This window comes from Cuculus canorus, chromosome 3 (genome assembly GCF_017976375.1).
Source record: "Cuculus canorus isolate bCucCan1 chromosome 3, bCucCan1.pri, whole genome shotgun sequence".
Classification (NCBI taxonomy): domain Eukaryota; kingdom Metazoa; phylum Chordata; class Aves; order Cuculiformes; family Cuculidae; genus Cuculus; species Cuculus canorus.
Genome location: NC_071403.1, coordinates 108258013 through 108285235, shown reverse-complemented (window position 1 = coordinate 108285235; position 27223 = coordinate 108258013). Strand labels below are relative to the sequence as shown.

Sequence of the window (27223 nt, the reverse complement as noted above, 5' to 3'; positions counted from 1 at the left end):
TGTCCAATGTTTGGGTCCAATCTGTAACTGAACAGTTTTCTGGCTGTGTATCTTTTGTCTTGCTCTTTTACAAACCAAAGAGTAATCTTCATTAAGATTCTAACTAAGGCAGCTTCCAATGCTTTACCAGATTCAGTATTCCACAGGTTCAACCTTTTCACTGAGAATGAGCTCAAACTTCATGTATTGCCGTGACTGCAAACAAAAGCAACACTGAGGCTTGTTGGTGTTGCCTTTTCTCCCCTCCTCCCCCGAAGAGGAATCCTTTTTTCTTGCTTTGCTTTCTAGAAAGAGAGGTCTGCTTTGTTTTGTTTTTCCTTCGGTAATGAGCAACTGCATTTCTGCCCACATAAATCTTTTAGCAGGGTGAAAGACCTGCACCCCCAATTACCAAAGAGGACAAGCAGTCTCCCAAGAGAAGTAGTTTTAATTCCTAAGGACTCTATTTTTAGTTATAGCACCAGAAGTCCCTGAAGCAACAATATCCTTTGACCTGTCATTTATGTCAGGGGAGGGAGCAGGGACTGAGTTGGTCTACAGTGTCCAACTACAACTATCCTACATTACAAGTGCTCATGTGCACAGAACGGGTAGCCATCAAACAGCTGAATCCCTTTTTCCTCTTTTTCCCAAAGAAGGGCTGTTGGGGGGGAGAGAACAAGAGCAAACACAGTTGCTAACAGCCTCAACAGACACCAATTGCTGAGGTGAACCAGGTTACCAACAGGCAAGCCAGCCTGAATCTGCAAGGACATTAAAGTTTCTTCAAAATAAACTAAGGTTATAGATTTTTTTCTTCCAGTAATATTTTATCAGCTATATTGCACAGATAAAATTTGGGTAGATTGTAAGCAATTCTGTTGTTTCATGTGAGGAGAAGTAGAATCCACCTTTGACAGTCATGCTGTCACAGAGAAGACCGACACTAAAGGAAGTATACATGACTGAATGTACATAACAGAATCACAGCAATAAGTTATTTTTAAATACTTGCTATTTAGGGGACAATTGTCGTTAGCATTTTAAATACTACATCAAATCCCTTGCAAGGATTCTATCACGGAAAATTGTAAAAAAACAGCTTAGCTCTGACGTACAGGTCACTTTTTTCCTGTCCATGAGAATTAAACATCTCCTACACAGACAATCAATTACAAAGTAAGCCCTCGATTTATGTCCTTTTCATCCACAATTTAAAAACAATTCACAAATTCCGGCACTAGCTTGAAGTAAGAAATTGAATTATTAATAAAAAAAGCACTTTTGGAGATCCCATGGTAAAAGACAGGGAATTACAGAAGCAGTGATCTGAATTCTGAACAAAGCAGGCAATGCCACACAGGAGCTTCATTTTCAGAACAACTGACTGACAACAAAAGCAGCTGACAGTTTCTTAATAAATCCACAAAACTCATTTTTTCAATTGTCCCAAACACTTAAACTTTACAGTTTACAGTGTACCAACTTTAACTTACGAACAAAATCAACAATTTTTGTCCTGCTCTCTTCAGTTTGACATTGTAATACAGTTGCTGGTTTTCAAGGTGAAAGTACACATATTACCCTGGCATATCCGTACAATTCTTGACACTACTGTGCCATGTTCAGGTGTCAAACACTGAACCCTTCACTACCACCACTCAGAGTGGCTAGATCTTATCAGCAACACACAACTGTAAGAAGAACCTGAACATGGAAATACACAACTGGTAGGAAACATATCTCTCTGTGCCAAGAGCTGGTCTCACAACATACCAAATAACCCTACATCACCCCTTCACCCCTACCCACCCCACCTCCACATCAATATTCTGACAAGTACCACAGTTGAAGAACCATTAATAATCAAAAGGAGGAACAAAATCTGTTAAAGACACTCATATCTTTTTCTACAGAGCTAGCTTATTAACAGTATAAAAACACTAATGAGCGACAAAGAAAGTTGCTTCAGAGCTCAGTCTTAGCCTCCACAAAGCCAGTACAGAATCATGCCTCGTTAATGTAATAGCAGGGATACTGTTACTAACACCAGAGACAGCCAAGATACTCAGCAGGGTGAAGAACTATGCAAATATATACAAAAACACGGCATCAAACAACTTTATGCAGGATTCTGATCTTTAATAATTCTGAACTATAAGACAAATGACACTTTTATGAAATAAACCTTCATAGCAAACAAAGACTAAGGCTCAATAAACAACTTACTACAGTATCACATATCAGTAAGATCTAGAACTATGCCTATCCAGCATAGCAGCTTATCTTTGGAAGGTTCAACATCATGTCATCCACAAGAGCACCTGGAAAAATCAAAATAAAAAACACAGCTCTACCCATCACAGCCTACCAACCCCATTTAACCTTTTCATAACCATGCCAATACATTTTTACAGAAGAAAAACGCCTCAGTGCTGCCTACAGGAGTATCTCTGCTCTAAAGAGCAGGAACCCTTCAGGCTTGGAAAACAAGAAAGGGGGGGAGGGTGTGGAACTGGATGATTTTCCTGCCTATGGCTGGGGGGTTGGAACTAGATGATCTTTAAGGTCCCTTCCAACACAGACTATTCTATGATCCTATGATTTTTAAGGTACCTTCCAACCCAAACCATTCTATGAAAAAGAGGCAAGGGAAACCCCGCCACCATCGGCCTGAGCCGAGTGAGGCCTCTTCTCCGTCGGGGCCTTCTCACAATGTGGGGAATAGCAGAATGGTTGGAGTTGGAAGGAACCCTAAAGATCATCTAGTTCCACACCTCCTGCCACGGGCAGGGACACCTCCCCAAACAAGGCTGCTCAAGGCCCATCCAACCATCAAACACTCCCACGGTAGGGACATCCACGGAGCCCCCCTCGCCCGCGACGACACCTGTTAGCGGAGGGGAGAGAGCCCCTGCCCCGGGGCCGCCCCCGCGCTCACCGTTGAGCGCCGAGGCCTGCAGCGTGGCCCCCGAGGTGCCGTCGATGACTTTGATGGCGCCGCGCGCGGTCACGGCCAGGATGGCGTTGAGCGCCGGGTGGTAGCAGAGGCTGCACAGCCCGTCGGCGTCGCAGCGCAGGCAGCCGTCCCGCAGCAGCAGCCACTCGCAGGAGCCAGGCCCGCCCGACACTGGCCCGGGCCCGGCCGCCGAGCAGGAGGCCGCCGCAGCCATCTTCCCGGCTGCCGCCGCCCTCAGGACAAGAGGCGCGGGGGGAGCCGCTCAGTGACAGTCGCTGCGCCCGCCGCCAGCCACCATCCGGGGCCGGGGAGAGGGGGAAAGGGAGAGCGCCAGCGTGAGCCGGAAGTGACACCACCGCGCCGGATGCGGAAGCGACCGCCGGCCTGTCCCGCGGCGGGGGGGAACGGGCGCTCCTCACGGAGACGGGAGGGGGGAGGTGATGGGCGGAGCTCCGCTGCACGCGCGCACCCTCCCCCTCCCTCCTTCAGCGCGGGTGGGGTCGCCCCGTCTCCGCTGCGGCTGTCGTGCGCATGCGCGCGTGAGCAGGCGAAGGGGGTATGTGTCTGGTGTGCGGGCCCTTTGCTTCAATCCCTGCAGGGCCTGCCCAGCCCGGGCAGGGCGGAGAGCCCGCCTCCGCTGTGGCCGCTGTGCGTGCGCTTTGAGGCGGGAGGGGGAGTGGGATTAGGATCTCCACCTCCTCTGTGGCCCTTGTGCGCATGCGCGCGGGGCGGGGCTGTGCGTGCGCCTCGGGATGCTGGGGGAGTCGGGGGAGGGGGAACGCGCCTCCATCCTTTCTGGGGCGCCCGGGGTGGAGGGGAATGCTGGCCTCCCGTGTGGCCTCTGCGCATGCGCGGGGAGGGCTGCTCCCTAAGGCCGCTGTGCGCATGTGCGAGGCGCCTAGCTCTCTGGTCACTCTGCGCATGCGCAAGGCCAGATGCCCCTTGTGGTCTGTGTGTGCACGCGCGGGGCGAGGTGCCTCATGTGGTCGCTTTGCGCATGCGGGGCGAGGCGCCCTCTTCCTTTATGGTCGCTGTGCGCATGCGGAGGGCTAGGCACCCCCTCCCTTGCTTTTGTTGTGCGTATGCCTCTCTGTGGCCGCTGTTCACATGCGCGGAGGGCGGCGTGGTGCCCTCTTCCTCTTTAGTCGCTGTGCGCATCCCAGGCGAGGCGAGGCCCCCCCAATCGCTATGCGCAGGCGCTCGCTCCCTGCTTGTTGCTGTGCGCATGCGCGAGGCGCTCTCTTCCTCGTCGTTGCTTTGCGCATGCGCCGGGAATCTGCGTGCGCCTCCCTCGCTGCAGAGCAACCCCAGCGGCCGGGAGAGTTGTCAACCTCTGCCTTGGGCTTTATTTTTCCATGCCGTGGTCCCGAGACCAGTTTTCCACTTGGACTCGAGGAGACATGCGAGAGCTCCTCTAATAAAGGTACCTCCAGCTGTGGTGCCAAGTGAGAGATTCGCAGGGCGGCTCTGCTGCAGGTTCCCTTTGGGCTAAACGCGGTCCGTGAGGACGGGGTCCCTGCCGTGTCCTTGTGTAAATACGCAGTGGGTCCTGCCCGTTACTGTTTTTTTTAAACCCACCCCCCATCCCCAAAACAGGAATTGAGTCCTTCTACCAATGCAAGTGTTTTGTTCTGGACCAGTATTCACCGTGCTTCAAAAATAATATAATCAATTCATATGTATTGTTGAGATTTCTCCTTTCTGCCCACTAGGTAACAACTTTCAGGCATTCTTTAAGTAACGCATTCTGCTGAAACATTTGAGAAAGCTTTTAGGTTAGTGCTGGTCTTGCAATGAATTTTCAAATATAACGTGGTTTCCTACAGAAGAGGATTTTTAGTACAAGGACCCAAATTAACACATGCTCCTATACCAGGAAAACTATTTAAATACAAAGTCAGTGTAAAAAAAAAACCAAAACAAAAACCCAACAACAAAAACCCAAAAGCCCCTGGATATGTGTGCCACCCAGGCTAATCATACTTGTCCTGAGAGCAAAATAAGCAGCTTTTAAGCTTACTTTATTGCTTCAAGCATTAAAAACCAATAAGGGCTGTGACAAAGCAGATCCAAAGCTAGATATTGTCTCTATTAGAATAATTTCATGTACTTTTTAAGTACCTATAACTTTTCTGACAAACCAACAATGTATGTCCGATGAGTAGAAGAGGAAGACAGACGTGTCTAGTTGACCTACATAAAGATCATCCAAAGAGAATGTGTCATTATTAAGGCATGATGGTCGTGTCTACCTTGGAATGAGGTGTTACATTGTGGAAAGGGAACTTCCTCCTCTTAAGTTTCTAGTTTTGACAGAAGTAGTATATTTATTATCACAAAAAAACTTATTTATAGCCTCAGAGCTTGATGACATGTATAAGTATATAGACGTGTCTTAATTCAGTAAATATGAGCTTCATACATTCTGTAAACAAGTTTAATTCAAAATTTTTTAGAAAATACATCTTGTATTTACACATATACCTCATCTAAAAATATGAGTTTGTTGAATGCAAAGTTATTACAAACCATGAGAACCATTTGAGAGCTCTTTGTACATTTTTCTTGCATGGCATATGCAAAAGGTGATCCTAGAGATACCAAGATTAAAAAGGTGCAAATCCGCAGTTGTGTACAAAATATGTACTATGTTAAGTGCTTATCTACATTGCATATTGCACGTGCCAAATCTGTGGAAAGGAACAGTTAAAATTGCAGCTACAAATTTCACAGAACATTTGTATAGATAAAGTATTTGACGATTAAATAGAACATTCTTGCATCCTTTGAATATTCATGGTCATTTCAGATGCAAAGGATCCATTATGGACATCAAACAAATGCCTACGCAGAGGAACTAACCTTATAGCTCTCTAACAGCCTAGTGACTTAAATGATGTTTGTGGTGATGTTAGTTAAACATCTGTTCACAGGGTCTGGATTGAGCATTCAAACACTAGCTGGCTATTCCTGTTAAAAAAGAAACAAGTAATGAAAAAAGGGGTAAAATCAGATTACCATGCAAGATTCCAAAGCCAACAAGCTACTTTTTTTTTTTTTTGGGGGGGGGGGGTTTGTTAGAACATGGTATGAATGCTCACAAAACACTTCAGATAAGTACTAAGCTGCTGGTGTGGTTGTTTTAGTATGGCTCTGCAGTAGTTTAACTAGAACTTCTACAGAAGTCAAAAATTAGGTGAAAAGTCACTCTACTGTTTTTTCTCTGATGTATTACAAGCTTGAGTATTACTTTACAATTTATGTCCAGCATCAGTTTTAAGTAGTTTCATTTAAAACCAACGTAGGCATCAGCCAGAAAAGCAGACTGTATAAGCTAAAGGTTTGTGGTAGTGTTGCAATTTAAATATGTACTTTGCCTCAGTAACTAGTGGTAAAAATAAGTTACTAAAATGGCAAGTTACACAGTCTAAAAATCAGAAAAACTATAGTTCTGATAAGGAAATGTGTCCATTGGGGATCAAAGACAGCCCTTGCTATTTCCTTGTCACAGCTGAAATTTATTTGCAGCATTTTAAAAAAAAAAAAAAAAGAGACACAGGGAATGTTTTTTTCCTGTTAGCATAAAAAATATTAAGAAACTTAAGATCCATTTGGTAATGCTAAACACTGAAGACTGCAGATGCCTAAGTTAGTACCATGCAAAGTGAACCTCAGTGGACTTCCCTTGTGGGGAAACATTACCACAAGGACTATTACATAAATGATCAACACAGCACACAGGAAACATTTACCATGTCATCATGTTATTGCATAATCCTTGGATAGTCAAAATTAGCAAGACTGTAATTGTTACTAAAGTTGTAGCTCTGCCTTCTTTAGTCAGAGGGTAGAATCTGGCCTCACAAGTCTTTTTTAGTTCTCTTTATAAGGGACTAATAGTACTGAGGGGAAAAAAAACCAAACACAAAACAAATGTGTGTTAAATACCATGCTATTAAAAGCAAAACAGAGCAAGATGTTGTAAAACATAGTTAGGGAAGCATTTTTATTTTGTCATCATAAAATAACATTGCTTTAAAGGTCACACAAATTTGATAGATCATCTTTTTTTCTCCAACATTAAGCCAACACTACAGTTGAGAAAGGTGTTCACCTGTTGCTCTGTAAGTTTATCCTTTTAAGTAAAATAATTTGATTCTCTAAATATGCATTTTAATTAATTAAGTCCCTCAGTAAATATCTTGCTCCTTTGGTCAGAGATATCAAATGAAGACTTCAAACACTCATATCTTCAATTTTTAAAAACCCAATATACATCCTTAACCAAGGAGTATTTACGCTACACACAAGCCATAGATACAAAATACACAGTATATACATGTTTTGAAAACAAATTGGAATTTATAAAAACTCAATAGCCAAATCAAAGTAATTGAGGCACTAAATTAAAAGTAGTATCTTCATGTCTTGATTTTACAGACTATTCTGTGAACAATCAGGACTGTTTCATAAATATATATTATCTACAGAATTTGCTGTGCCAAAAAAGCCAGCTGTGTTTAAGCTCCAAAGAAAATTGCACTTTGTTAAACTTCTCATTTTTCTCCTCCAATATAGTAATCTGGTCCTAGTGCTTTTGGCACAGGTATTGAGTTGTGGTTTTGCTACACTTTCTTATAAAACACAAGGTTCTTTTATTTTGTTCATTAAAATCTGAAGAGTCTTAAACAAACCTAGACCTTTGATACAAATCTATATAGCTACAATTGCTTCATTAAATAATATACACAAATATGCTCTTCAACCTTAAAACATCTTGACAACTGGATACAAAACAGTCACTTGTATCATCTCCAGCCTCCTTAAATCTTACGCATTATCAGTCTGCAAGTGAATAAAATATGGTTCTGGCCACATCTCGCACTAGATCACACGCCAGTGTACAAGGACAGAAAATAAATGTATAATAAAAAGATTGGATAAATTAGAAGGGGTTTCTTGGTCTTGAATTCTTCTCCAACTAGTAATGATGCAGCACTGTATGCAGCCCAAAAGACTCCAAACAACTGAAAAAGAAGATGAACAGTCTTAGCTGACACCACAAGATCTCTTCAAATACCAAGATAAAAATCAGTTCTTCTCTCAGTGTAATGAAAACAAAATGCTCCAAAACAAGAATTCTAGGGGAAAGAATTACACGCACACAAAGAAGATACTATGCATTTTCATTTAAGTTTAGAGAAATGTTTAACAAATAGGAATGTTATTTTCATTTGAGATGTTTTCACTCACGTGAGTAGCTATGGTACAGATACTGTAAAGCAAGCAAATCCACTGGATTAATAACCTCTCTTTCTCCTTTGACTGTCCCCAACTATTAACCCCTCCCCCTTCCTTTAAGCAGAAGAGTTACTATACTTGACTCTTCCTCCTACAATATATCCCAGAGAGCCAAATTGCTGTTTTCTTGTTCCAGGATTCATCTGGCTTAAAAGCTTTTATTTTATTATGGTGCCCTCACCTCAAGGTAACTGAACTTCCCATTCCTTCCCCTTTCAGACACAGTAAGAAGACTGCCAAAATACAATCTATCAATCAGAAACTATATTGCTTACTAAGTTAAGAAAGAACCAGTTTAAAAGACTGGTAGAAGGCAACACAACCTATGAATATCCACTATGCTATAAGAAGTTAGTGTGCATACTTTTTATAAATAGATGTTGAGGTCAATGAACTTGACTCGAACCTCAAACTAGCAAGGTTATAGCAAAAAGTAATCAGACATTATTATCCTGAAGCAGCATCCTGAATATCAGTTAAAAAACCCCAAACATTAAAACTAAGAGACATGCAACAACACTGTCATCTTCTGCAAAACACAATACCAGAGAGGGCAGAAGGCATAATGGGACTCCAGCAAAGTTTTTCCACAGATCCATCAAAGGAGCTGAAACCCCTTCAGGGATTATGTGGCCCGTTCAACTGCCATGTTAAAAATACAAACCCAAAACCAAACATCACCACCCAAAACTGCATGGGATTGATGACTGTTAGTAGTGATCAAGTAAGACGGGTTTCGCTAGTATATATTTATTTTCAAGTTATATATTAGTTAAGTGGCAAGTTAATAATTTGCTTTCTGACTGTATCACTTAATAGTAACTGCAATTTATCAAATCACAAACACAGCAATTTTGTTATTTATCATACACTTCAGTTGTACCTCAATTATACTGTTTACCAGCAAGCTAAAAGGTCAACAATCAATCAAATCAACAGAACAAGAACTGAAAAAGCATACAGCTTAACTAGTAACAGAATTCTCTCAATCAACCTTTCCAAAACTTCAAAAGCTATCTAAAAGGGTTTTCAGAAGTACTGAAAGCATTCAAGAATGTTATGTAGTTCTGGGATCTATCAGAGAATGTCACTAGTTTCATAAAAGGTACCCAACAGCAGGTGGTATCAGGCAAGTTATTCTTGCTTTGTGCCTTACATTCCACATCTGCAAAATCAGAACAATGCTTACCTTGCTTTGACAAGGGTATCGAGAGCTTTGTATCGCTACCACTATGAGAAGATCTCAGAACAATGACTAATGTCATATTCACGCTGCAGTAGCTAAAAATAAGCTGGATGATGGGGGAAGGGATAGAACAGCTTATATTCAGATTCTTCATTTCAAGGTTTAATCCTCCTCTAAAAATGATAATCCTGTTTATTTTAATGCAACTATTAAAGCACAGCGAAATACTTAAACAGAAGATGACCTGATAACAACAAGTGTTGTTATAGCAACCGCAGTGTATCTCCCCAAGTACTCACAAGAAACATCTAAAACAGAATTCACATAGCTGTCATGTCCACCATGCTAGCCAAAGGATGACAGAGCTCACACTGTAGTTGTGAATATTTTGACTCATCCTTATGTTGTCCGGAACACATTAATACTTGAAGTGTTAGGATAATGTAAGCAATTCTCAGATGATACCGAACTTACTTTTATTAGGGTAGAAACAACTTCAAATGATCCAACCACCAAAAGTACAGGCGCTATGACAATGAGGGGAAGTAGGGAATATCCTATCACACCAAGAACTTGGCCATAAGCAACCTGAAATTTTCAAGCACATAAAAGCAAGCTTTAGTAATCAATCTTTGTTACCAGATACAATTTGATCTGTTGTAACAGTGTGAATAGCAACAATAATGTGTTAGGTATGCAGGAAATTTCAACTAAAGGAACTTTATTAGTATGAAAATCGTTTTTGTGTGCTACCCCCTAGAATTTTGTAATTAATCATTTGGTTGTCTTAGAGATATGTTGTCTTTTTTTTTAAAAAAACACAAGCACCGTAAATGAAAATTTTCTCACTTCCAAGGGTTAAGATAGGTTAAAATATGTAATTCCACCCATCCCTCAAATTTTCTTGTTTCACCTTATGTGGTTCTCAACTGCCACTCACTGTGGAATGTAAAAATGATACCCAAGAACACAGAACTAGAAGAGACCTCTCAGTCACCAGCTGTACTCCTGGATGTCACAAGTAGCAAAGATATAATTTTCTGCATTAATGTATTCATATACATTATACATGAATAAATACATAAAGTGCTCGAATGTCTGTGGCATCAGGAGAAAACCTAAAACCTGATCCCTCTGAAGGATAGAAATGTTCTCATTTCCAGTTTAAATTTATTATGATTATCTTAAACAGACTTGTTCAAAGTATTTCCATAGCTGTTTTTACCTTTCTGGGGACTAAAACATATTTTCCTGTGCTACAACATAAAATGTTTCCAGGACTGAAAAATGGAAAGCACTCGTCCCTCAAAAATGGGATCATAGAGTCATACAGTGTCCTGAGTTAGAAGGGACCCATGAGGATCATCGAGTCCGACTCCTGGCCATACGCAGGGCAACCCAAACATTCACACCTTGTGTCTGAGGACGTTGCCCAAACACTTCTTGAATATTGTCAGGCTTGGCGCCATGACTGCTTCCCTGGGGAGTTCTGTTCCAGTGCTCCACCACCCTCTTGGTGAAGAACCTTATCATAGTATCCAACCTAAACCTCCCCTGGCACATCTTCCTGCCATTTCCTCAAGTCCTATCATTGGTCACCAGAGAGAAGAGATCAGTGCCTGCTCCTTCTCTTTCCCTTGTAAGGAAGCAGTAAACTGTGATGAAGTCTCCACTCAGTCTCCTCATCTCCAGGCTGAACAGACCATGTGACTTCAGCTGCTTCTCATACCACTTCCCCTCCAAACCTTTCCAACTTTGTGGTCCTCCTCTGGACACTCTCCAGTAGCTTGATATCCTTTTGATACTGTGGTGCCCAAAACTGCACAGTACTCGAGGTAGGGTTGCACCACTGTGGAACAGAGCAGGACAATCACCTCCCCCTCCACTCTGCAGTGGACTTAAGTCCTAGATCACAGGAATCTGTTAGAATTTCTGGGATTCATAGTACAAACTTCCAGATTGTTTATCATGTCCAGCATGTAGTCCACAGAAAGATCAGCCGATCATGACTGTATTAGAGATTTTATTTTGGAGGCCAAGAAACTGAAATGTAGATGTTACGCTTGCCAACTGCATCCATTCTTAGTTGGCTACCAGGTCTAAAGCCAAGCACCAAGAAAACCCAACTGCCACTGAAAAATGTAGCCAAAAGACTTTACATTACTTCCTCTATGTCCTTTTTGCATACAGGTACTTACTTCTCCTCCAAGAACCCTGGCCAGTAAAAAAATTGTCAAGGATCCAAATATCCAAATAGTTATAATCCAAGAAACAACCTTAGGAGATAAAGAACAATTCATTTATATTAATCATTTTCATTGTGAGAAAGGAAAAACAATTTATAGAATCACTTTCATTGCAGTCAAGCATTTTACTACACAAAACCAAATTCTTAACTGTGGCAAAAATGGCTTTACTTAAAATCACGACACAATCTCAGAATAAAATTCAGAAGTTATATTTACAGGATCACATTAATAGTAAATTTGGTGGACATGGAATGCACGTGCAATATGTATTGTAATACTGTAGCAGAGTAGGAAAAGTTTAGTTAAAACTACAGCTAAGACCACATTAGCTAAATGTCTTTGCACCCTGCCTACTTAAAAACTGTCTGAGACCATGTTTTGTAAAGTCAGCCCAACCAATACAAAGAGTTGGAATTCTGCTTCTTTGATCCATAAAGATGACACTTTACTGAAACTGATAACACTCCGAAGACAACATAGGACTTTAACTCTCAGTCAAACTTGATAATGATTACAACTTCATAATAGGGCCCAGATTCCTGGGACAAAGTCTGTAATTTTTTTTTTTTTCTTGCTTCTTTAATTGCTCTGCTCTTAAACTAAAGAAGAATCTTAAAATGATTCTCTGGCTTAACAGAACCTTCAGCTTAACAGAACCTTTGAAGTAACCCAGCTACTCTTGGAGTTGAGCCATTGGGAGGATAAGAAATGAAGCTCTCCCTTTTGAAATAGCTTTATAGAAGAAAACAACAATCAGTCCAGTCTCTGTATTTCCAAATGTACAGTGGCTCAACTTAAAAACAAAGTTAGTACTCAATTCAATATTTCGCTTAATTAAAAGTTCCAGATTCTCAGAAGAATCAAATAGAGGAAAAACAGATAAAAATTACAGGACCACTTAAAAAAGTACATAAAAATAATGGCCTTATCCTATTTATGCATATACTATATGGCTTCCTTTTTACTTCCTGCTTTCCTCCACTGTCCAAAAGAATAGGACCAGATTAAAGTCAAGTAATTGTGTGTCTGCAGCTCACCACTCAAATTTAGCTGCTGTCAGTCATCCTGTTGCTAGCCACTAGCCTTCCCTCCTCACAAACACACACTACTTTTACATCTATACGGTAAATCCTCTGTTCCTAAGAAATATTAGGCCTATTGTTCACATATAGTAAGTACACAAACTGCAGAAGGCAGTTTATCTGTCATGGGCTCAAGGAATACTCCTTGCTTTGCCTAGGTGGCAGCTAAATGGTCTACTCAGAAGACTTGAATAATACAGTGGTTTAGTCTGTTCACTTCAAGTCTCACAGAAACAACATACTGAGAGCGAATTCTTAGTGTTTTGTACACCATATGGGAGCCAGAGGTCGCAAAGTGAATGATTTTACCTCACCATTCCCAGAAATCCTTGCATAAGCCCATTCTGTTATTTTCCATATGGCTCAGTGCTATGCTACACTGTATTTAAAATTAACTGCACATACAGTCTGTCAAAGATTTCCAAAGCAGCATCACCTCAGCTCACATTCAAATTATGACTAGAAATAATATTGCTTCTCTATTTCAATCTGAACATAAAGAAAAGAAGCTAATGGTGTTTATGGAAGCAAATTAAATTTGCACAATGCCTCTGAAAAAGGCATATTCACCCTAGAGTTCAAAAGGAATTATGGAATAAAGTCTATTGACCAGAGGAAAGTTATTTGATTGTAATCAAGCAGGGAGAACAAAATAGCAAACTGCACTAATGAAGACTAAATATAACAGATAACAGTGGTGATATAGTACGAATTAAACAAGTAGCTTTATTTATCAGGAAATTAAAATTCATGGCATCCAAACAAATGTTCTTTGGCAAGTTTTTTAGTAATAGAATGTACATTAACAAAAGGTCACCATTAAAATGGAAAGATTCACGCATATGACTATAAACCCATTAGTATCAATCTGTCTCCTGTAGAAACCACGTCTCTTTTTTTTCACTGTATAAAAACAAACCTGGCATTTTATAGTGATCAATGTATCTGTGGGCCTTCTAATACATTTCTTACTGCTGTCTTTCTATATATTAACTTGAGAAACAGCATTTGAAACATCCCACAGGTGAGGAAAAGACTTTCTACCTACATAAGAATGTCAATTGCTTAGCAATCATGTCCCCATGTTTAGTTTAGATTTCTTTCTATGTAGAAGGCTGACACCTACCTTAAATTGTCCATATAATGAAATCATTGAGAAAAAGAGGACAACTGCCAGAGGACCCCAGAAGTCTGGATTGTCTCTCACTACCTGCCTATTAAACCCAAGAGATGGCATAGGCATCAACACACATCGAATTTTGTAGTAAATATCCTTCAGATCAATGTCAAGTTCTTCCCTGAAATCGTAAAGCAAGAGATCGCATTATGATACGCCACAGTAATGAAATACAGCATAAAAAGTCAGTTCAGGGGCAAACAGTATGTTTATCAGGCAAGTCTCCTGTCATCCATAAGGCTTTCTGAAGCCACAACTGGCAAAAGAACAGTTCATCCACAACAAAGCAACATCATACCTTCATCCCACATTCAGTAACTGGTGTGACAGAGTTTGATATATTTAATTGTATTATAATATATTAATAATATTAATCAGTTAGAGGACAAGAAAGCATATACAACATACCCTAACAGCCTACAGTTAAGACAGCAGATATATTTCCCATCATGCAGGAACACATGACACATTCATACTGCTGTAAATACCTAAAAGTCTGACATGGGCATATACAAAACTGTATCTGCGTATTCCTATGCTGACCAGTTTGCCATGAGCACGCTCATTATGGAAGCATTTTATTTCAAATTCTATGAGAAAGGATACCTTTACATTCACTAATCCTAAACCCTTCAAAATACATCAGATAAAACCATTTATTTTTTAAAATAAAATGGGGTTTAACTTGCTTCAACAACAATAGTTTTCAGCAGACCTGCTTATGCCAGCTGTGTAGTTACTGGCTTGTTTCCAACATGGGTAAAAATAAATACAAGCCAATTAAACTAGCAATACATTTAATCAACAGATCTTGCTCTTCTCTAACTGTCTTCTTCACTCCCTGCTACAAACTAGCTGTAAGCAGCTAAAAATTGACAGATTCTTCTGCTGGAGAAGCTCTTAACTGATACACCTTGTCTTGATTGTGGTAGCACAAGGTGAAAGAAGCAGACTTTCCAAGTAATAGGGAATTCTACTTTACATTTATGACTGGAACCTTAGGATAAAACTGTAGGCTAGTATCTTTGTTATGAAGTCATGACTGAGGAGCTCTGAAGAGTTAGAGACTTCCTGGCAGATATCCCTCTGCTCTACATTTAAGAGAATAGTGGAGAAAAAAAAAGAAGTAGAATCATATTCTAAGTCCTTTTATGAAAGTTTTGTACAAGGCTTTGATTTATGGCTTTTTAATCACAAAAGCTGTAGCAAAAAATAAATTCACTACAGACACTATTCACTACAACTTCTCGTTAAAAACCCAAAATAATTAAATATTACTCAGTAAGTCTCAAGGAAATTTGAGGATTGCTATTACTGAAGCTATTTTAGAATTGGTATTATTAAGTTCTGACTAAATAATGAAAATTGTTCTTTAACACATCTCTGAATCTAAGGAGTAGGCTAGACGCATCTATTTTCCTCCATTTATCTCAACAGGATGTAGCATTCCTATCTTTTACTCTGAAGACTGTGTAACACAATAGTTCCTCCTATCCGGAAATAATTGTCATCACTTTGGGCTTCTGACAGTTTCTTATGTGAATGAACTGTTTTTTGTATGAAACTGACAGCTACCTCACCCTAAGAAGTGATGGTAGCTGTAACAGGAAACAAGTGTCTGGAGTAAGGGTGCCCAACGAGAAAGTTAAAAAAAAAAAACAACCCAACATCTCACCCTACTGAACAAAAAGTTTTCATGGTAGCACGGCATTGGAGAACTTTCCTTAGATGGATGCTATTCTTTAAATGCTTAGTAGGATTCACATTACAAGGCTTCATTACAGCATGTCCTGGGGATAATCAGAACTGCATAAAAACTGCAGCACAAAAGTCAGATTAAGGTTTTCTCTGTTAGGATGATTATATTCATCCTGTTTGCCACAAACGGATCATTTCCCTGGCATGTTCACCTCACTCCCAGCAATCAACAGCGTAGAACACCTGCCTGTCTTTGAATCACAAACTTGGGGTTTGTGGTATAAAAAGTAACACAAAAGAGGGGATGTGCCACTCCAGCACATGCTTCTATTTCTTAATTAAAAGGTAGAGGTTTACACAACAGACTTATTCACATAAGGAGCTACTTCTGCACATTCTAAAGTACTTTTCAAGTAGTAGTTTCATTATTAAGCTCGCCAGACATCTCTCCCAAAGCTCTCAAATGAGTTCTCCAGAGAACACTCCTGCTCGCTCAATTTTTTTAGAACATCATTATCTTTAATTCACACAGGAAAACAGTGAGACACTGAGAATGGAACTGCTCGGGTGCAGAACAAGGGCTAAGGTCCAGGCTGCCTGATTCACGGTGTAGTAGCCCTAAGAGAGAAATGTGGTTTGCTAAGGAAAGTTTTTATGAACAAAAAGGGATGTAGAGATTTTCAGTTTTAAGGACACTCTTGTATTTCAACACTAACATCCTTTTAATCTGCCTTTATAATGTAAGACAGTATCAAAGATTACAATGTTTGTGTTACCCTGCTTCTAGCACCCCTACTGTAATAAGCATGATTCAGAACACATTTACTTCAAAACAAATGACATAATTTGCTTGGATTTACTTAATATGACTCTTTCCACAGAACTGTCTTAGCCTCTGATTCTTTGACAGCACTAAGAAACTGGCAACATCTGCACAAAAGTCTGAAAGAATACAATCTAAATTTAACCATTACAAGATAGCAGATAAGAGCAGAAAAGCCATGAAATCTTTATACTTAGAGATTTAAAAAAAATGGATTTTACTTTCTCCGTCCTTCTTCCCCCACAGTGAACAACAAGCCTCTTTTACAATAAAAACAAAACCCATAACAAAAATCGTAATGTTTTCATTCCTGTACCAGAAAACACTCATTGGTCAAGTGACTCATTAAAAAGAACTCAGGTCACAGCAAAAGATTGTGGGACAACTTCAGAGGCTATGAATTGTTGGGTTTTGTCCTACATAGCTAATAAAGATAGATACCCAAAAAGAATTATTACATACAGGAGTGGCTTGTTATCTTCTGGATCATCATCTTCTACTTCTAGGAGCCAGCCATACCCCCTCTGTCTTAGGAACGTAGTTGCGGTGGATTCTTTGATGAATTCTCCTCCAAGATTTAGCTTAACATCTGGAGTTGCTATGGAGCCACTGAGATCTTAGAGAAAAAGGGAGAAAAAGATTTAACGTTTTGCCAAAAAGCCATGTGATTTCAAAGGTACTGTGAGACAAACTACAGACATTAGGCTACGTGTGCTTGTCATCACCATGAGATATTAAAAATTATAGAGTAAAATTATAATTTAACAGACACATAATTTGAAAAGGGTACTTCTGGTTTTAATGCAATAGTAACAACATTCGTTTAGGCCTCAAATTACCAAGTTTCAGCTTCTAGATGGAACTTGTGATGACAGTGGTATGGTAGGACAGAAAGGCTTCAATTTGTGCATTATCATAACAAATTAAAAGGCATAGCAGGCATTAACCAATGAAAGTCTCAGCATAAGACGAGTAGTGAATTATTTATAGTATAGTCAGCAAGAAAAAAGGTAATTCTTTTGGAACCCATTCCTGCATGGTGGCATTGTTTCAGCCAAAACCATTCTCTGCTTTTATGCCCAATTTTTCATGAAAGAAAAACATCTGTAGGTTTTTTCATTTGTAGCCTGCCTTTAACACAGGTAAAAATGTTAGAAAGAGAACAACATCGGAGATCCTTAGTTTCCAGTGCGTAAGAAGAGATACAGGAAGTTCTCTCTACTAGGCTATGATCTTGCTCTGCCACAGTACTCAACAAACAAAATGAAGAGCAATTTATGTATGTTCTGGCTCTGTCAAAGTCATCAATAAACATTAATATTATTTGTGCATTGTGTTCAGTTATATACAGATGAAAAATAGAAAATAGTAACTGAAAATACACCTGGCTATAGCAAGTATTTCTGGAACACACACACACAGAAGCAAGTCAGGCCGTATTTGCAGACTGCATTTGCGACATCTTATATCAAAATGCAACACAATTGCATGTAAACAGAATTTGTACAGTGACAGAATCTCATACAGTCTTCAGCCAGCACGCCTGAAGTGTTCACTGATCACTTAGCATCACAATTAGTTTAACAGAATTCTCCTCCCCAAATCAGCTTGCTAGGCCAGTCCAGCATAATTTAAGCTTCTCTATAAATGCTTTTCAGCTGTTTCATGGTCATGAGAGTTAATGATCCATTGCTTTGATTCTAAGAACACCATCAGCACAGGATCCCTGTAAAGATCACTGTAACTTAAAGAAGGAATTTTTCTTTGCTTATCTAAGGACCAGTGCACACATGCTATTCTCACCAGACAAAAGCAAAGCTTTCCTCTGCTGTTTACACAGGAAGGAAAAAAGAAAAATGTATTCTTAATGCCTGGGCATCACATTAGAAAATGCCTCAAAAGTTTACTATTGTCATTGGGACCCTTTTGTCATTTAAAAATACTTGTTCATGCTACAACATAACAGTGCTTTGCAAGGAGAGTTTTTTGCTATAATTTGTACATAGATGTGGCTGCCAAAGCATGCAAGTGTAATAGTCCAACCAGCCATTCATTTCTCCTTTCTCTGTGACTGCTGACAATCCATCCTGAGGCAGCAAAACTTCTACACGCATCTTATTTACCAAGGCTCCTTTTAGCAGTCAATGACTGGTAAATATCTGCAACCACACTTTTTAAATCATGAAACCTATTAACAAACATGAAACATATTTTGCAAGGCATCCCAGGTCAGACATAAACAGCAGAAATTGGGGGGGGAGGGGAAGAATTCTGCAACCCCTCTTCTATAGACTGCTTTGAGTGAGACACTTAACAGGAGGCCAACACAGCGCTGAAGAACCTGCCAAGAACTGATGACTCTGATGTTCAATAGCAAGAGTTCGGGTGCCTTCACTGCTACTGTCTCAGGCAGAACATCACAAAAGCAATACTGAGGTATCTCACATGGATCATTTGAACCAGCTGGAAAAACAGCTTTGAAGACAGTCCTTGCTTTTTTTTTTCAAAAAGCAGTACAAGAGGGAAAAAAAAACCCCAAACCTAAACTAGTCTGTTCTTTATACCATATCTGTCTACTTAATTACAAACACCTCTCCAACATTCTTTTCCAGAAGCAGCTCCTACCTCTCATTGAATAGGATGGGAAAATAAAACATCTTATAGTTTATTTTTCATTTGGATCAAGATTTAGGAAACTAATAGAAACTAGAGCAAAACATGTAGTATTTTAATTTAGAAATATCAAGCTGCTTAACTTTGCTTATGTTTTTGTTTGTTAGGGTAGGTCTATGCAACACTTTGCAGTCAGAACTACACCTTAAAAAGCAGGAGATCACACCTTGCTTGTGTTGTAAAGAACACAGAGCCTAGTTCAATTCAACACATCCTACTTGAAAGGTGGCTGTAGTGGATTGGGTTCAGCGTTACTCAACAAATACTTCCAAGGGGAATCCAGATAGGTACATGGATCGTTTTTCAGACCATGGTGAAGAACAAAAGCAAAACAAACAAAAACTAACAAAAAAAAAAAAACAAAAGAACCCAAAACACAGCTGAGATTGTACCTGTTGATTCATAGCCCTTGTCAGAAGGACTGGAAATTTTACCAAAGAACAGGCATTCCACAGCAGTTTTTCCACTTCAGTAATTCTTTACCAGGGTGGGGCAGATGAGTCAGGATTTACGTGATTCTCTATCCACAATTACAACAGTAGCTAAATACATACACAAAGTAGAATGCTTGTTTAAATGGGCAGAGCCCAAAAGGTCACTCTCCATCAAAGTAAGTTCATACAACTCAACTCCTGGATGTCCATTTTCACAGTGTCTTCATGGCACGCAGGCCCACCACAGCGATTCGTTGAGCGGGCAACACTTCATCCCCTAAACTACATGCAGGGCTTCTTCCTCACAAGGGAAGGAGGAAGGACTGATCTCTTCTCTCTGGTGACCAATGACAGGACTCAAGGGAAAGGCAGGAAGATGTGCCAGAGTGGCTGAGCATTAGGACAGTGCCCTCAGACACATGGTGTGAATGTTGGGGTTGTCCTATGCAGGAATAGGAGCTGGACTCGATGATCCTCGTGGGTCCCTTCCAACGCAGGTCATTCTGTTGTTCTGTAATACTCGTGGAGAACTTGGGGACTGCTCTATAGAGTGAGGGTACTCCCCAAAATAATTACATCAAATGGTAAATTTTATATGATTCTGACTGCTCTCATATTCCCTGAGCACGAAAGGCTTCATCTGTCAGGTTTAGGTTGGGTAGTAGGAAAAGGCCGTTCACCCCGGAGGTGTTGGAGCACTGGAACAGCGCCCAGGGAAGCAGCGAAGCCTGACAATATTCAAGAAGCGTTTGACCAACACTCTCAGACCCACGGTGTGAATGTTGGGGTGTCCTGTGCAGGGACAGGAGCTGGACTCCACGCTCCTTGCGATCCCCTCCCGGCCCCCACAGGCGGTTCGATCTTCTGACACGCACCCAACCGCGCGTGGGGCCCTGACAGCGCCCGCCTCGCCCCGCCACGCCGCCGACCGGGCCCTTCCCCGGCCCTGCGCTCACCTTCGGCGTCGGCCGAGGACACGAAGGTGAAGTCCCCGCTGCTGGGCGCGTACAGCGGCGGCGGCGGCTGGGGGCGGCCCGGGGGCTGCATCTCCCCGCGCTCCGCGGGGCCGGTGCGGGCTGCGAGAGGCGAGCGGACACCGGAGCCGCCCGGACCCACCCCTCCTCCTCCGCTCAAAGCCGCTCCCACCGCGCAGCCGCCTCACGGGGAAACAGCGCTGCGCCGCCCGGCCATTGGCTGCGGCACCGCCCCGCCCACTGGCTGCCGCCTCTCTCTTCCCGTTGGCTGCAGCGTCGCTCTCTCATTGGCTGCGGCATCGACAGCCCCACCCACTAGCTGCAATATGGCCTTTTCATTGGCTGCCGCACCGACCACCCCGCCCATTGGCTGCGTGCGACGGGCGGTGCCATCGACCCCCCCATTGGCTGCCGCACGGCCCCTCCTATTGGCTTCGTCACCGCCCATTGGCTGCCGCATCGCCCCTCCCATTGGCCGCGGCTCCGCCTCTCCCATTGGCAGCCGCATCGCCCCCCCCATTGGCAGCCGCATAGCCCCGCCCATCGGCCGCGGCACCACCCATTGGCTGCCGCATCGCCCCCTAATTGGTTGCGGCACTGACCGCCCCGCCCATTGGCTGCGTGCGAAGCGCGGCGCCATTGGCCGCCCCTCCCATCGGGGCGCGGTGTCGCTGCCTCCCGGGGACTCGCTCCTCCCGATGGGGTGAGACGCGGCAGGAGGGTGGGAGGCGGTGTGGGACCTGTGGCGTTGTCCTCCTGTCGCTTAGGGGCTGACGTCTCCTGCGTCACCGCCCGCCCGTAGCGGCCTCACCCTCTGTTCTGCCGCAGAGCGATGGGCGTAAAAGCCCCAACTCTCAGTACTCTGTGAAAGCTTTACTCATTACAACAAGAAAGGTAACAAATGGTCAGCAGTGATTAACAACAAGTTAACAATAACAGCTTTAAAGGCGATGAGTCTAATCATTACTACGAGAGAATAAGTATAGTAATTAAGAAAAATCCATCACCAGTTGTCCCATTACCATCATCCAAATCTGCAGTGGCTGCAGGAGCCCCTTTTGCAGTGAAGGTTTGGAGAGGCTGCCCTGGACAGTTGGGGGTGTCCTGTGCGGTGTGTCCACTTGTAGGTGGGTCTGCAACCATTGCTGCAACAGGTCCAGCTGTTATATCATTGAATAAACAGCTTGCATCGACCTAGAAACACAGAGTCTCTGGCCCCAGCTGCTCACTGCCTCTCTTTCTCACACTCTGCACCAAGAATAGCACAGCGCAATTCTGCTGATAATAGCAACGTGTGAAGTTACGGATTAAACAGCACACATAGCAATGCAATACGAATCAGCCATGGGTCACCCATATTAGAATCTTAGAATAGTTTGGATTGGAAAGGACCTTAAAGATCATCTAGTTCCAACCCCTCTGCCATGGCTATTGTCCTAGGCTTGTTGATCAGGCCCTGTCAATTCACTTTCCCACCAAGGTCAGCCCGCAGCAGCCCCCAGCGTGTGTTTGTCCGTGGTGCCATTAGCATTCATCTCCTGGGGTGCAGGGACAGCACCTAGATGGGATGGTGGGTAGGGGCTGGGGCTGCAGCCTGGGGATCAATCCCCACTGGTTACTGGCTCCTGGACATGCCCCCTTGTAGCCCTGTGCATCCCATGGGCTGTGGGGGATGGTATGCAAGAAAGGTAGCTCCAGGAAATTTGGTACTTTCAATGCCTCCCTCCATAAAGGTGTTTCCCCAGCACATGCTCCTCATGGAAAGCCAGCTGACAAGACCCTGTGAATGATGAGACACAGCCCCCTTGTGCTAAAGGCTCTGTGATTTAAGGTTGCCACTTAAACTTTATGTGAATTAGTTGTATGTCTAAGTTTGTGAGTAAAAAAATGATCAATCTTATAAGGTTTCACTTATCCACTGTCTTAAAGGGCTCTTCTCTAAGTCCTGGGGGTACTGATATGTATTACATATATTAGTATTTGCTAGCGAGACTGTTCAAGTGCATAAAGAATGCAGATAGTCTTATAGCAAAAGGATTTAGATGTTAAGATATCTCTGCCTGAGCAGCTCTGATGCAGCAAGACATGAGGACAGCTGTTTTAGTACAGTCTGACTTCCCAAAATTGACCTCAAAGTTCATGGCAGAAATCCAGCATCTGCAGCACCTTGGGACAGCAGCTTCACCCCCTCCTCGCTATCTGCAACAGTTTTGCTGGTTTTCTTCTACAAGCTGTTCATCCACACAGCCAATGCCCTCTGCCTCCTCCACCTACCATCTGCCTGTTATTGTGTTTAATTGTAAATCTGCTCCTCAGTTTAGAGTGAGATATTCTCTTCATATCTTTCTACATGCTGCTTGACCCATGTAATATGCTTCCTGCATACTGCTAAAAGCAGTATTTTCAACTTTCAGTACCAAAAGATTTGCTGACAAATACTCAGCTTTTCAAATATAATCCTGTCCTTTTTTTTTTTACTTTCTTTTTGAGTAAAAGCATCATCCAAAATATTTTCCTTCGATGATGGATATGAAAAAACCACATCCTCCCTTTTGATAATTCAGAAAGATTTGCATCCATCTTTACAATCCAGTGATATTTTTTATGACTCCACCTCCCAGTATCATCACAGCCATCTGTAACCTTTTTGCTAATTGCTTTCTGCATGCAATCCCAAATCTATTCTGTTCCCCTACATCCTTTTTTCTCTCCCATTCTTTTGGGTTTATGCTCTCTCAGTGTTTATATGCAGTATCTATGGTATTTTTTAAGCTATGCCCAGTCCCTGTATATGATTAGTATTCCTGGTAGTCCCCTGCAGTTCTGAGTTTTCTAGAAAGTTCTCCTGCAGTTCCCTTGTCTTGAAAGAAATCTGGCATAGTGACAAATCAGATGTAGAATGCAGCACATTGCGTACACTCCAGAATGGCTGCCTTTTTAGTTAAGGATTAAAATGCATTATCCCTAAACCTCTCCCATGGTTTAAGCTGCTACATCCAAGTTATCCCCTTTACCAGGCCTTGCTAGCAGCAGCTGTGATGAATACAACAGCATGACAAAGCATAGACTGTTTCAGTTCAGACTATTCAGACCTACAGCGATCACCTCGTACCACTTCCAGACTGCTTCAGGGCTGACTGAACATTAAAGCATGTTGATCTTCCTAAGGGCGTTGTCCAAATCCCTCTTGAACATCAGCATGCTTGGGGTATCGACCATCTCTCTAGGATGCCCATTCCGGGGTTTGACCACTCTCAGTAGAGAAATGCTTCCCGATGTCCAGTTTGATAACAGGAAAAGCATCACAGAATGATCCGTTTGTGATCTGGTCCATGATAGCGCTGTGAAGCATGTTTTTTTGGCTGACCTGCAATGACACCTAAGTAGATAGAAGTTATAAAATAATGCAGTTGAGGTGATGATGCCAATCCCTTTTATAATAAGAAAACAAACACGATGGCTCTGGTTGTGGTCTGTGCTTTGAAGAATCAGGAACCAGGATCTCACTTTCCTTATGTTCAACAACTACTAGATATAACACAAGAGCTCCCAGGTAGCTCTGCTTAGGCTCTCGCACTAGCTCCTTCCCTCTGCTCCCTGCTAAAATCCAACACATTTATTCTCAGAGGACACTTTTTCTTCTGATATCTCAGGGAAACAGGCTTAAATTCAGTATTCGTGCTAAATATATTTAATTCTACTTCATACATAGAACTCATTAAATGCCATGGAGTATTAATATGGATGTATTTTAAATTGGAAAAGTTACAGGATGAGAAATTGCATTAGAGCAGTGGTTTGATTTGGAGAAGGAACCTTCTTTCTCATACATATCCATTAAAGAAAATCGCTGTGAGTTCTGTCTCAGATAAATTTTAACAAGTAAAAGTCAATCTGTTTTTTATGGAGAGAACATGACTGGAAAGTTCCTACTCTGTCATATGCAAACATGTCGACGGCGAGGGAAGCAAGCGGACAACTCAGTGTGAGTGATAAAGCAAGCTTCGACTTTATTCAAAATCAGCCCGGATTATATACCCTAACATTCAAAAGATGCTTTGTGCTTTGTGCTTTGTGCTTTGTGCTTTATGCCTTAATGCTTTGTTACAACTTATACATGATTAGTTACTTAAAACTATTTGCTCTTTATTGATTCATTGTCTTTTGTTAATTCATTATTGATTCATTGTCCTTTGTTAATTCATTATTACTATATTGCTACTTCGAGTTTCATGTATCTTCTTGCAGGTATATTACAGTTACAGCTGGGCTCAGTGCTCCATCCTGTTCCCCTGGGAAAGACTCACTTGTCCTTCAGAAGTTTCTTCTTAGAGATTCCTTCTTGTATGCCTTCTTGTTCTTTCAGTCCATATCTACACTCAGAGTTTAACAAGGTTTCCACTTTACACAATACGTGTCTCACAAAGCCTTTCTGTTAAATCATGTCCTTGTTCACTTAACCATTCCTCGATCCATTTTTCAACATTCTCATGTCCTTTCTCACTTAACCATTTCCCAACACAAACATAACTTAAGTTTGTACTTATATAACTTGGCTGGATATTTTACAGTGTAATCACTTATAATTGTATGTAACCTTCATTTTAATTGAAAACTGTGTTGACAATACAAAATGGCCTGATAGATACCATGTCATTTGATTTCCCCTTTAAAAAGCTGAGCAATCAAGACATCTGGTAATTGTAACTCATTTTCTTAACTATTACGTGGAATTTGTTTACTACAAGAACTTTGCAAGAGGTTTCCTTCAAATTCCCATGTCTCTTCCTCTTTCCTATGTTACAGCCAGCCTGTCAGAGTTCAAGGAGCTGTTGGATGATGCTTTTAGCTATATGGTTTATTTGTAGGTATTCCTGTGAGGAGGAGGGAATGGACTCAATCATCCTTGTGAGTCTCTTCCAACTCGAGATATTCTGTGATTCTGTGATTATATGTACCTACACTGGTATGATTGTGCTGTTCCCTGTGGTGCTGGTATATCTTGGATGCTTCTGGAAGCTGTGGCCTCCATAGAATGGCAGACACATCTGGTTTTGTACAAATTTAGAACCATGGAGTCAGAATAATTTAGGTTGGAAAAGACCCTTAATATGATTGAGTCCAGCCATTAACCTAGCATTGCCAAGTCCACCACTAAACCACGTCCCTGAGCACCATGTCTCCACATCTCTTAAATACCTCGAGGGATGATGACTCAACTATTTCTCAGGGACCCTCTTCCAATGCTTAAACACCCTTTTGGTTAAGAAATTTTTCCTAATATCAAAACTACACCTCCCCTGGTGCAACTTGAGGCCATTTCCTCTTGTCTTATCACTTGTTACTTGGGAGAAGAGACCTACACCCACCTTGCTACAATCTCCTTCCAGGCAGTTGTAGGAAGCAATCAGGTCTCCCCTCAGCCTCCTTTTCTTTAGGCTGAACAGCCCCAGTTCCTTCAGCCGCTCCTCCTAAGACTCGTGCTCCAGCTCCTTCACCAGCTTTGCTGCCCTCCTCTGGATGTGCTCCAGCACCTCAATGTCCTTCTTGTAGTAAGCGGCCCAAAACTGAACACAGTATTCAAGGTGCAGCCTCACCACTGCTGAGTAGAGGGGCACAATCACTTCCCCAGTCCTGCTGGCCACACCAGTTTCGATACAAGCCAGGATATTGTTGGCCTTCTTGGCCACTTGGGCACACTGCTGGCTTATATTCAGGTGGCTCCTAACCAACACCCTGAGGTCCGGGGCAGCCAGGCAGCTTTCCAGCTACAGTTCCTCAAGCCTGTAGTATTGCATGGGGTTGTTGTGACCCAAGTGCAGGACCCAGCACTGAGCCTTGCTGAACCTCATACAACTGGTCTCAGCCCATCAACCCAGCCTGTCCAGATCCCTCTGTAAAGCCTGGACTCCTTTATACTCCTTTCTTGGTTTGTGGGTGCTTTTTTTTGTTTCTTAATTTTCTTGGTTTTCTTTCTATTTTTATTTCTTTTTCTTTCCTACTGTTTCTTTTTCTTTTGCTATGTATAGGAATGACAACAAAGAATGCTATGTCAAGGAATTGCTTGCACTTAACACAAACTGTGACTTGCTTCGTTGTAATTCTTATTTATATAAGTTGGGTGTCAAAACCTTTAAGAAATTTGGTACCTGTCCCTTAACACACTATCAATGTACACTGCTACAATGAGACTTGGGAGTGTGTGGAACAAAAGCAGTGTACTTATTGATAAATGTGAAGAATAGCTCTCAGAGCACTGTAAAAGAATGGAAGGACATAGAAGAGAAAGAGATGGAATCTCACACTGGATCAGCTTTGAGGTGGAAACTTGGGGCAATGATAATGGCAGAATATTATGTGGTAAGATGAGTCACAAATGCACGTTTTATTGATGTGCCAAACAGGAGCAGTGACAAATGAGATTGCATGATAGGTTTGGTGACTTGTTCTTTCTCTTCTCATTTCATGATTTCATGCGCTGGACACAATCCTATGCATGTGCTGTATGATTTTCTAAGTATAATTACAATGCATGTATGCTGATGTGAAGCAAAACACAGTTTTGTGACACTGCTGAGCATGCCTAGCAAAGAACAGAACTTGTTTGCTATTTGGAAATATTTTCCATGCTCTGTCATTGTCTATGATTCTATCTCCATACGAACACAGGCAAGAAAGTCATTGTATT

At 41.8% G+C, this 27223-nt stretch overlaps 2 protein-coding genes across 6 annotated transcripts in view; both read right to left on the bottom strand.

Annotated features, from left to right (window-relative positions):
- BIRC6 (baculoviral IAP repeat containing 6) overlaps positions 1 to 3302 on the bottom strand; it is a 180825-nt gene extending 177523 nt beyond the window's left edge. For all 5 annotated transcript variants that reach the window (XM_054063213.1, XM_009570787.2, XM_054063212.1 and 2 more), the window contains exon 1: positions 2921 to 3302. In XM_054063213.1, the coding sequence (XP_053919188.1) occupies positions 2921 to 3152 (232 nt within the window). In that variant the 5' untranslated portion in view covers positions 3153 to 3302. The remainder of the gene's footprint in view (positions 1 to 2920) is intronic.
- Positions 3303 to 6917: 3615 nt separating this feature from the next.
- Positions 6918 to 20722, bottom strand: YIPF4 (Yip1 domain family member 4). Its single transcript, XM_054063216.1, has 6 exons — positions 20518 to 20722; positions 16917 to 17070; positions 13883 to 14054; positions 11624 to 11701; positions 9900 to 10013; positions 6918 to 7965 (listed from the first exon to the last, which is right to left on the bottom strand). Exons 1-6 carry the CDS (start codon positions 20606 to 20608, stop codon positions 7828 to 7830), a joined length of 747 nt encoding a protein of 248 aa, XP_053919191.1. The 5' UTR covers positions 20609 to 20722; the 3' UTR covers positions 6918 to 7827.
- Between the last annotated feature and the right edge of the window lie 6501 nt (positions 20723 to 27223).

Bases quoted from the DNA above. Each gene is read 5' to 3' on its own strand.
- YIPF4 (XM_054063216.1), bottom strand. From the start codon at position 20,608: ATGCAGCCCCCGGGCCGCCCCCAGCCGCCGCCGCCGCTGTACGCGCCC. The intron at 10,014-11,623 runs GTAAGTACCTGT...TGAAAATTTCAG, and splicing joins CCAGGGTTCTTGGAGGAGAA to GTTGCTTATGGCCAAGTTCT. The intron at 7,966-9,899 runs GTAAGTTCGGTA...CTTCTTTTTCAG, and splicing joins TTGTTTCTACCCTAATAAAA to TTGTTTGGAGTCTTTTGGGC.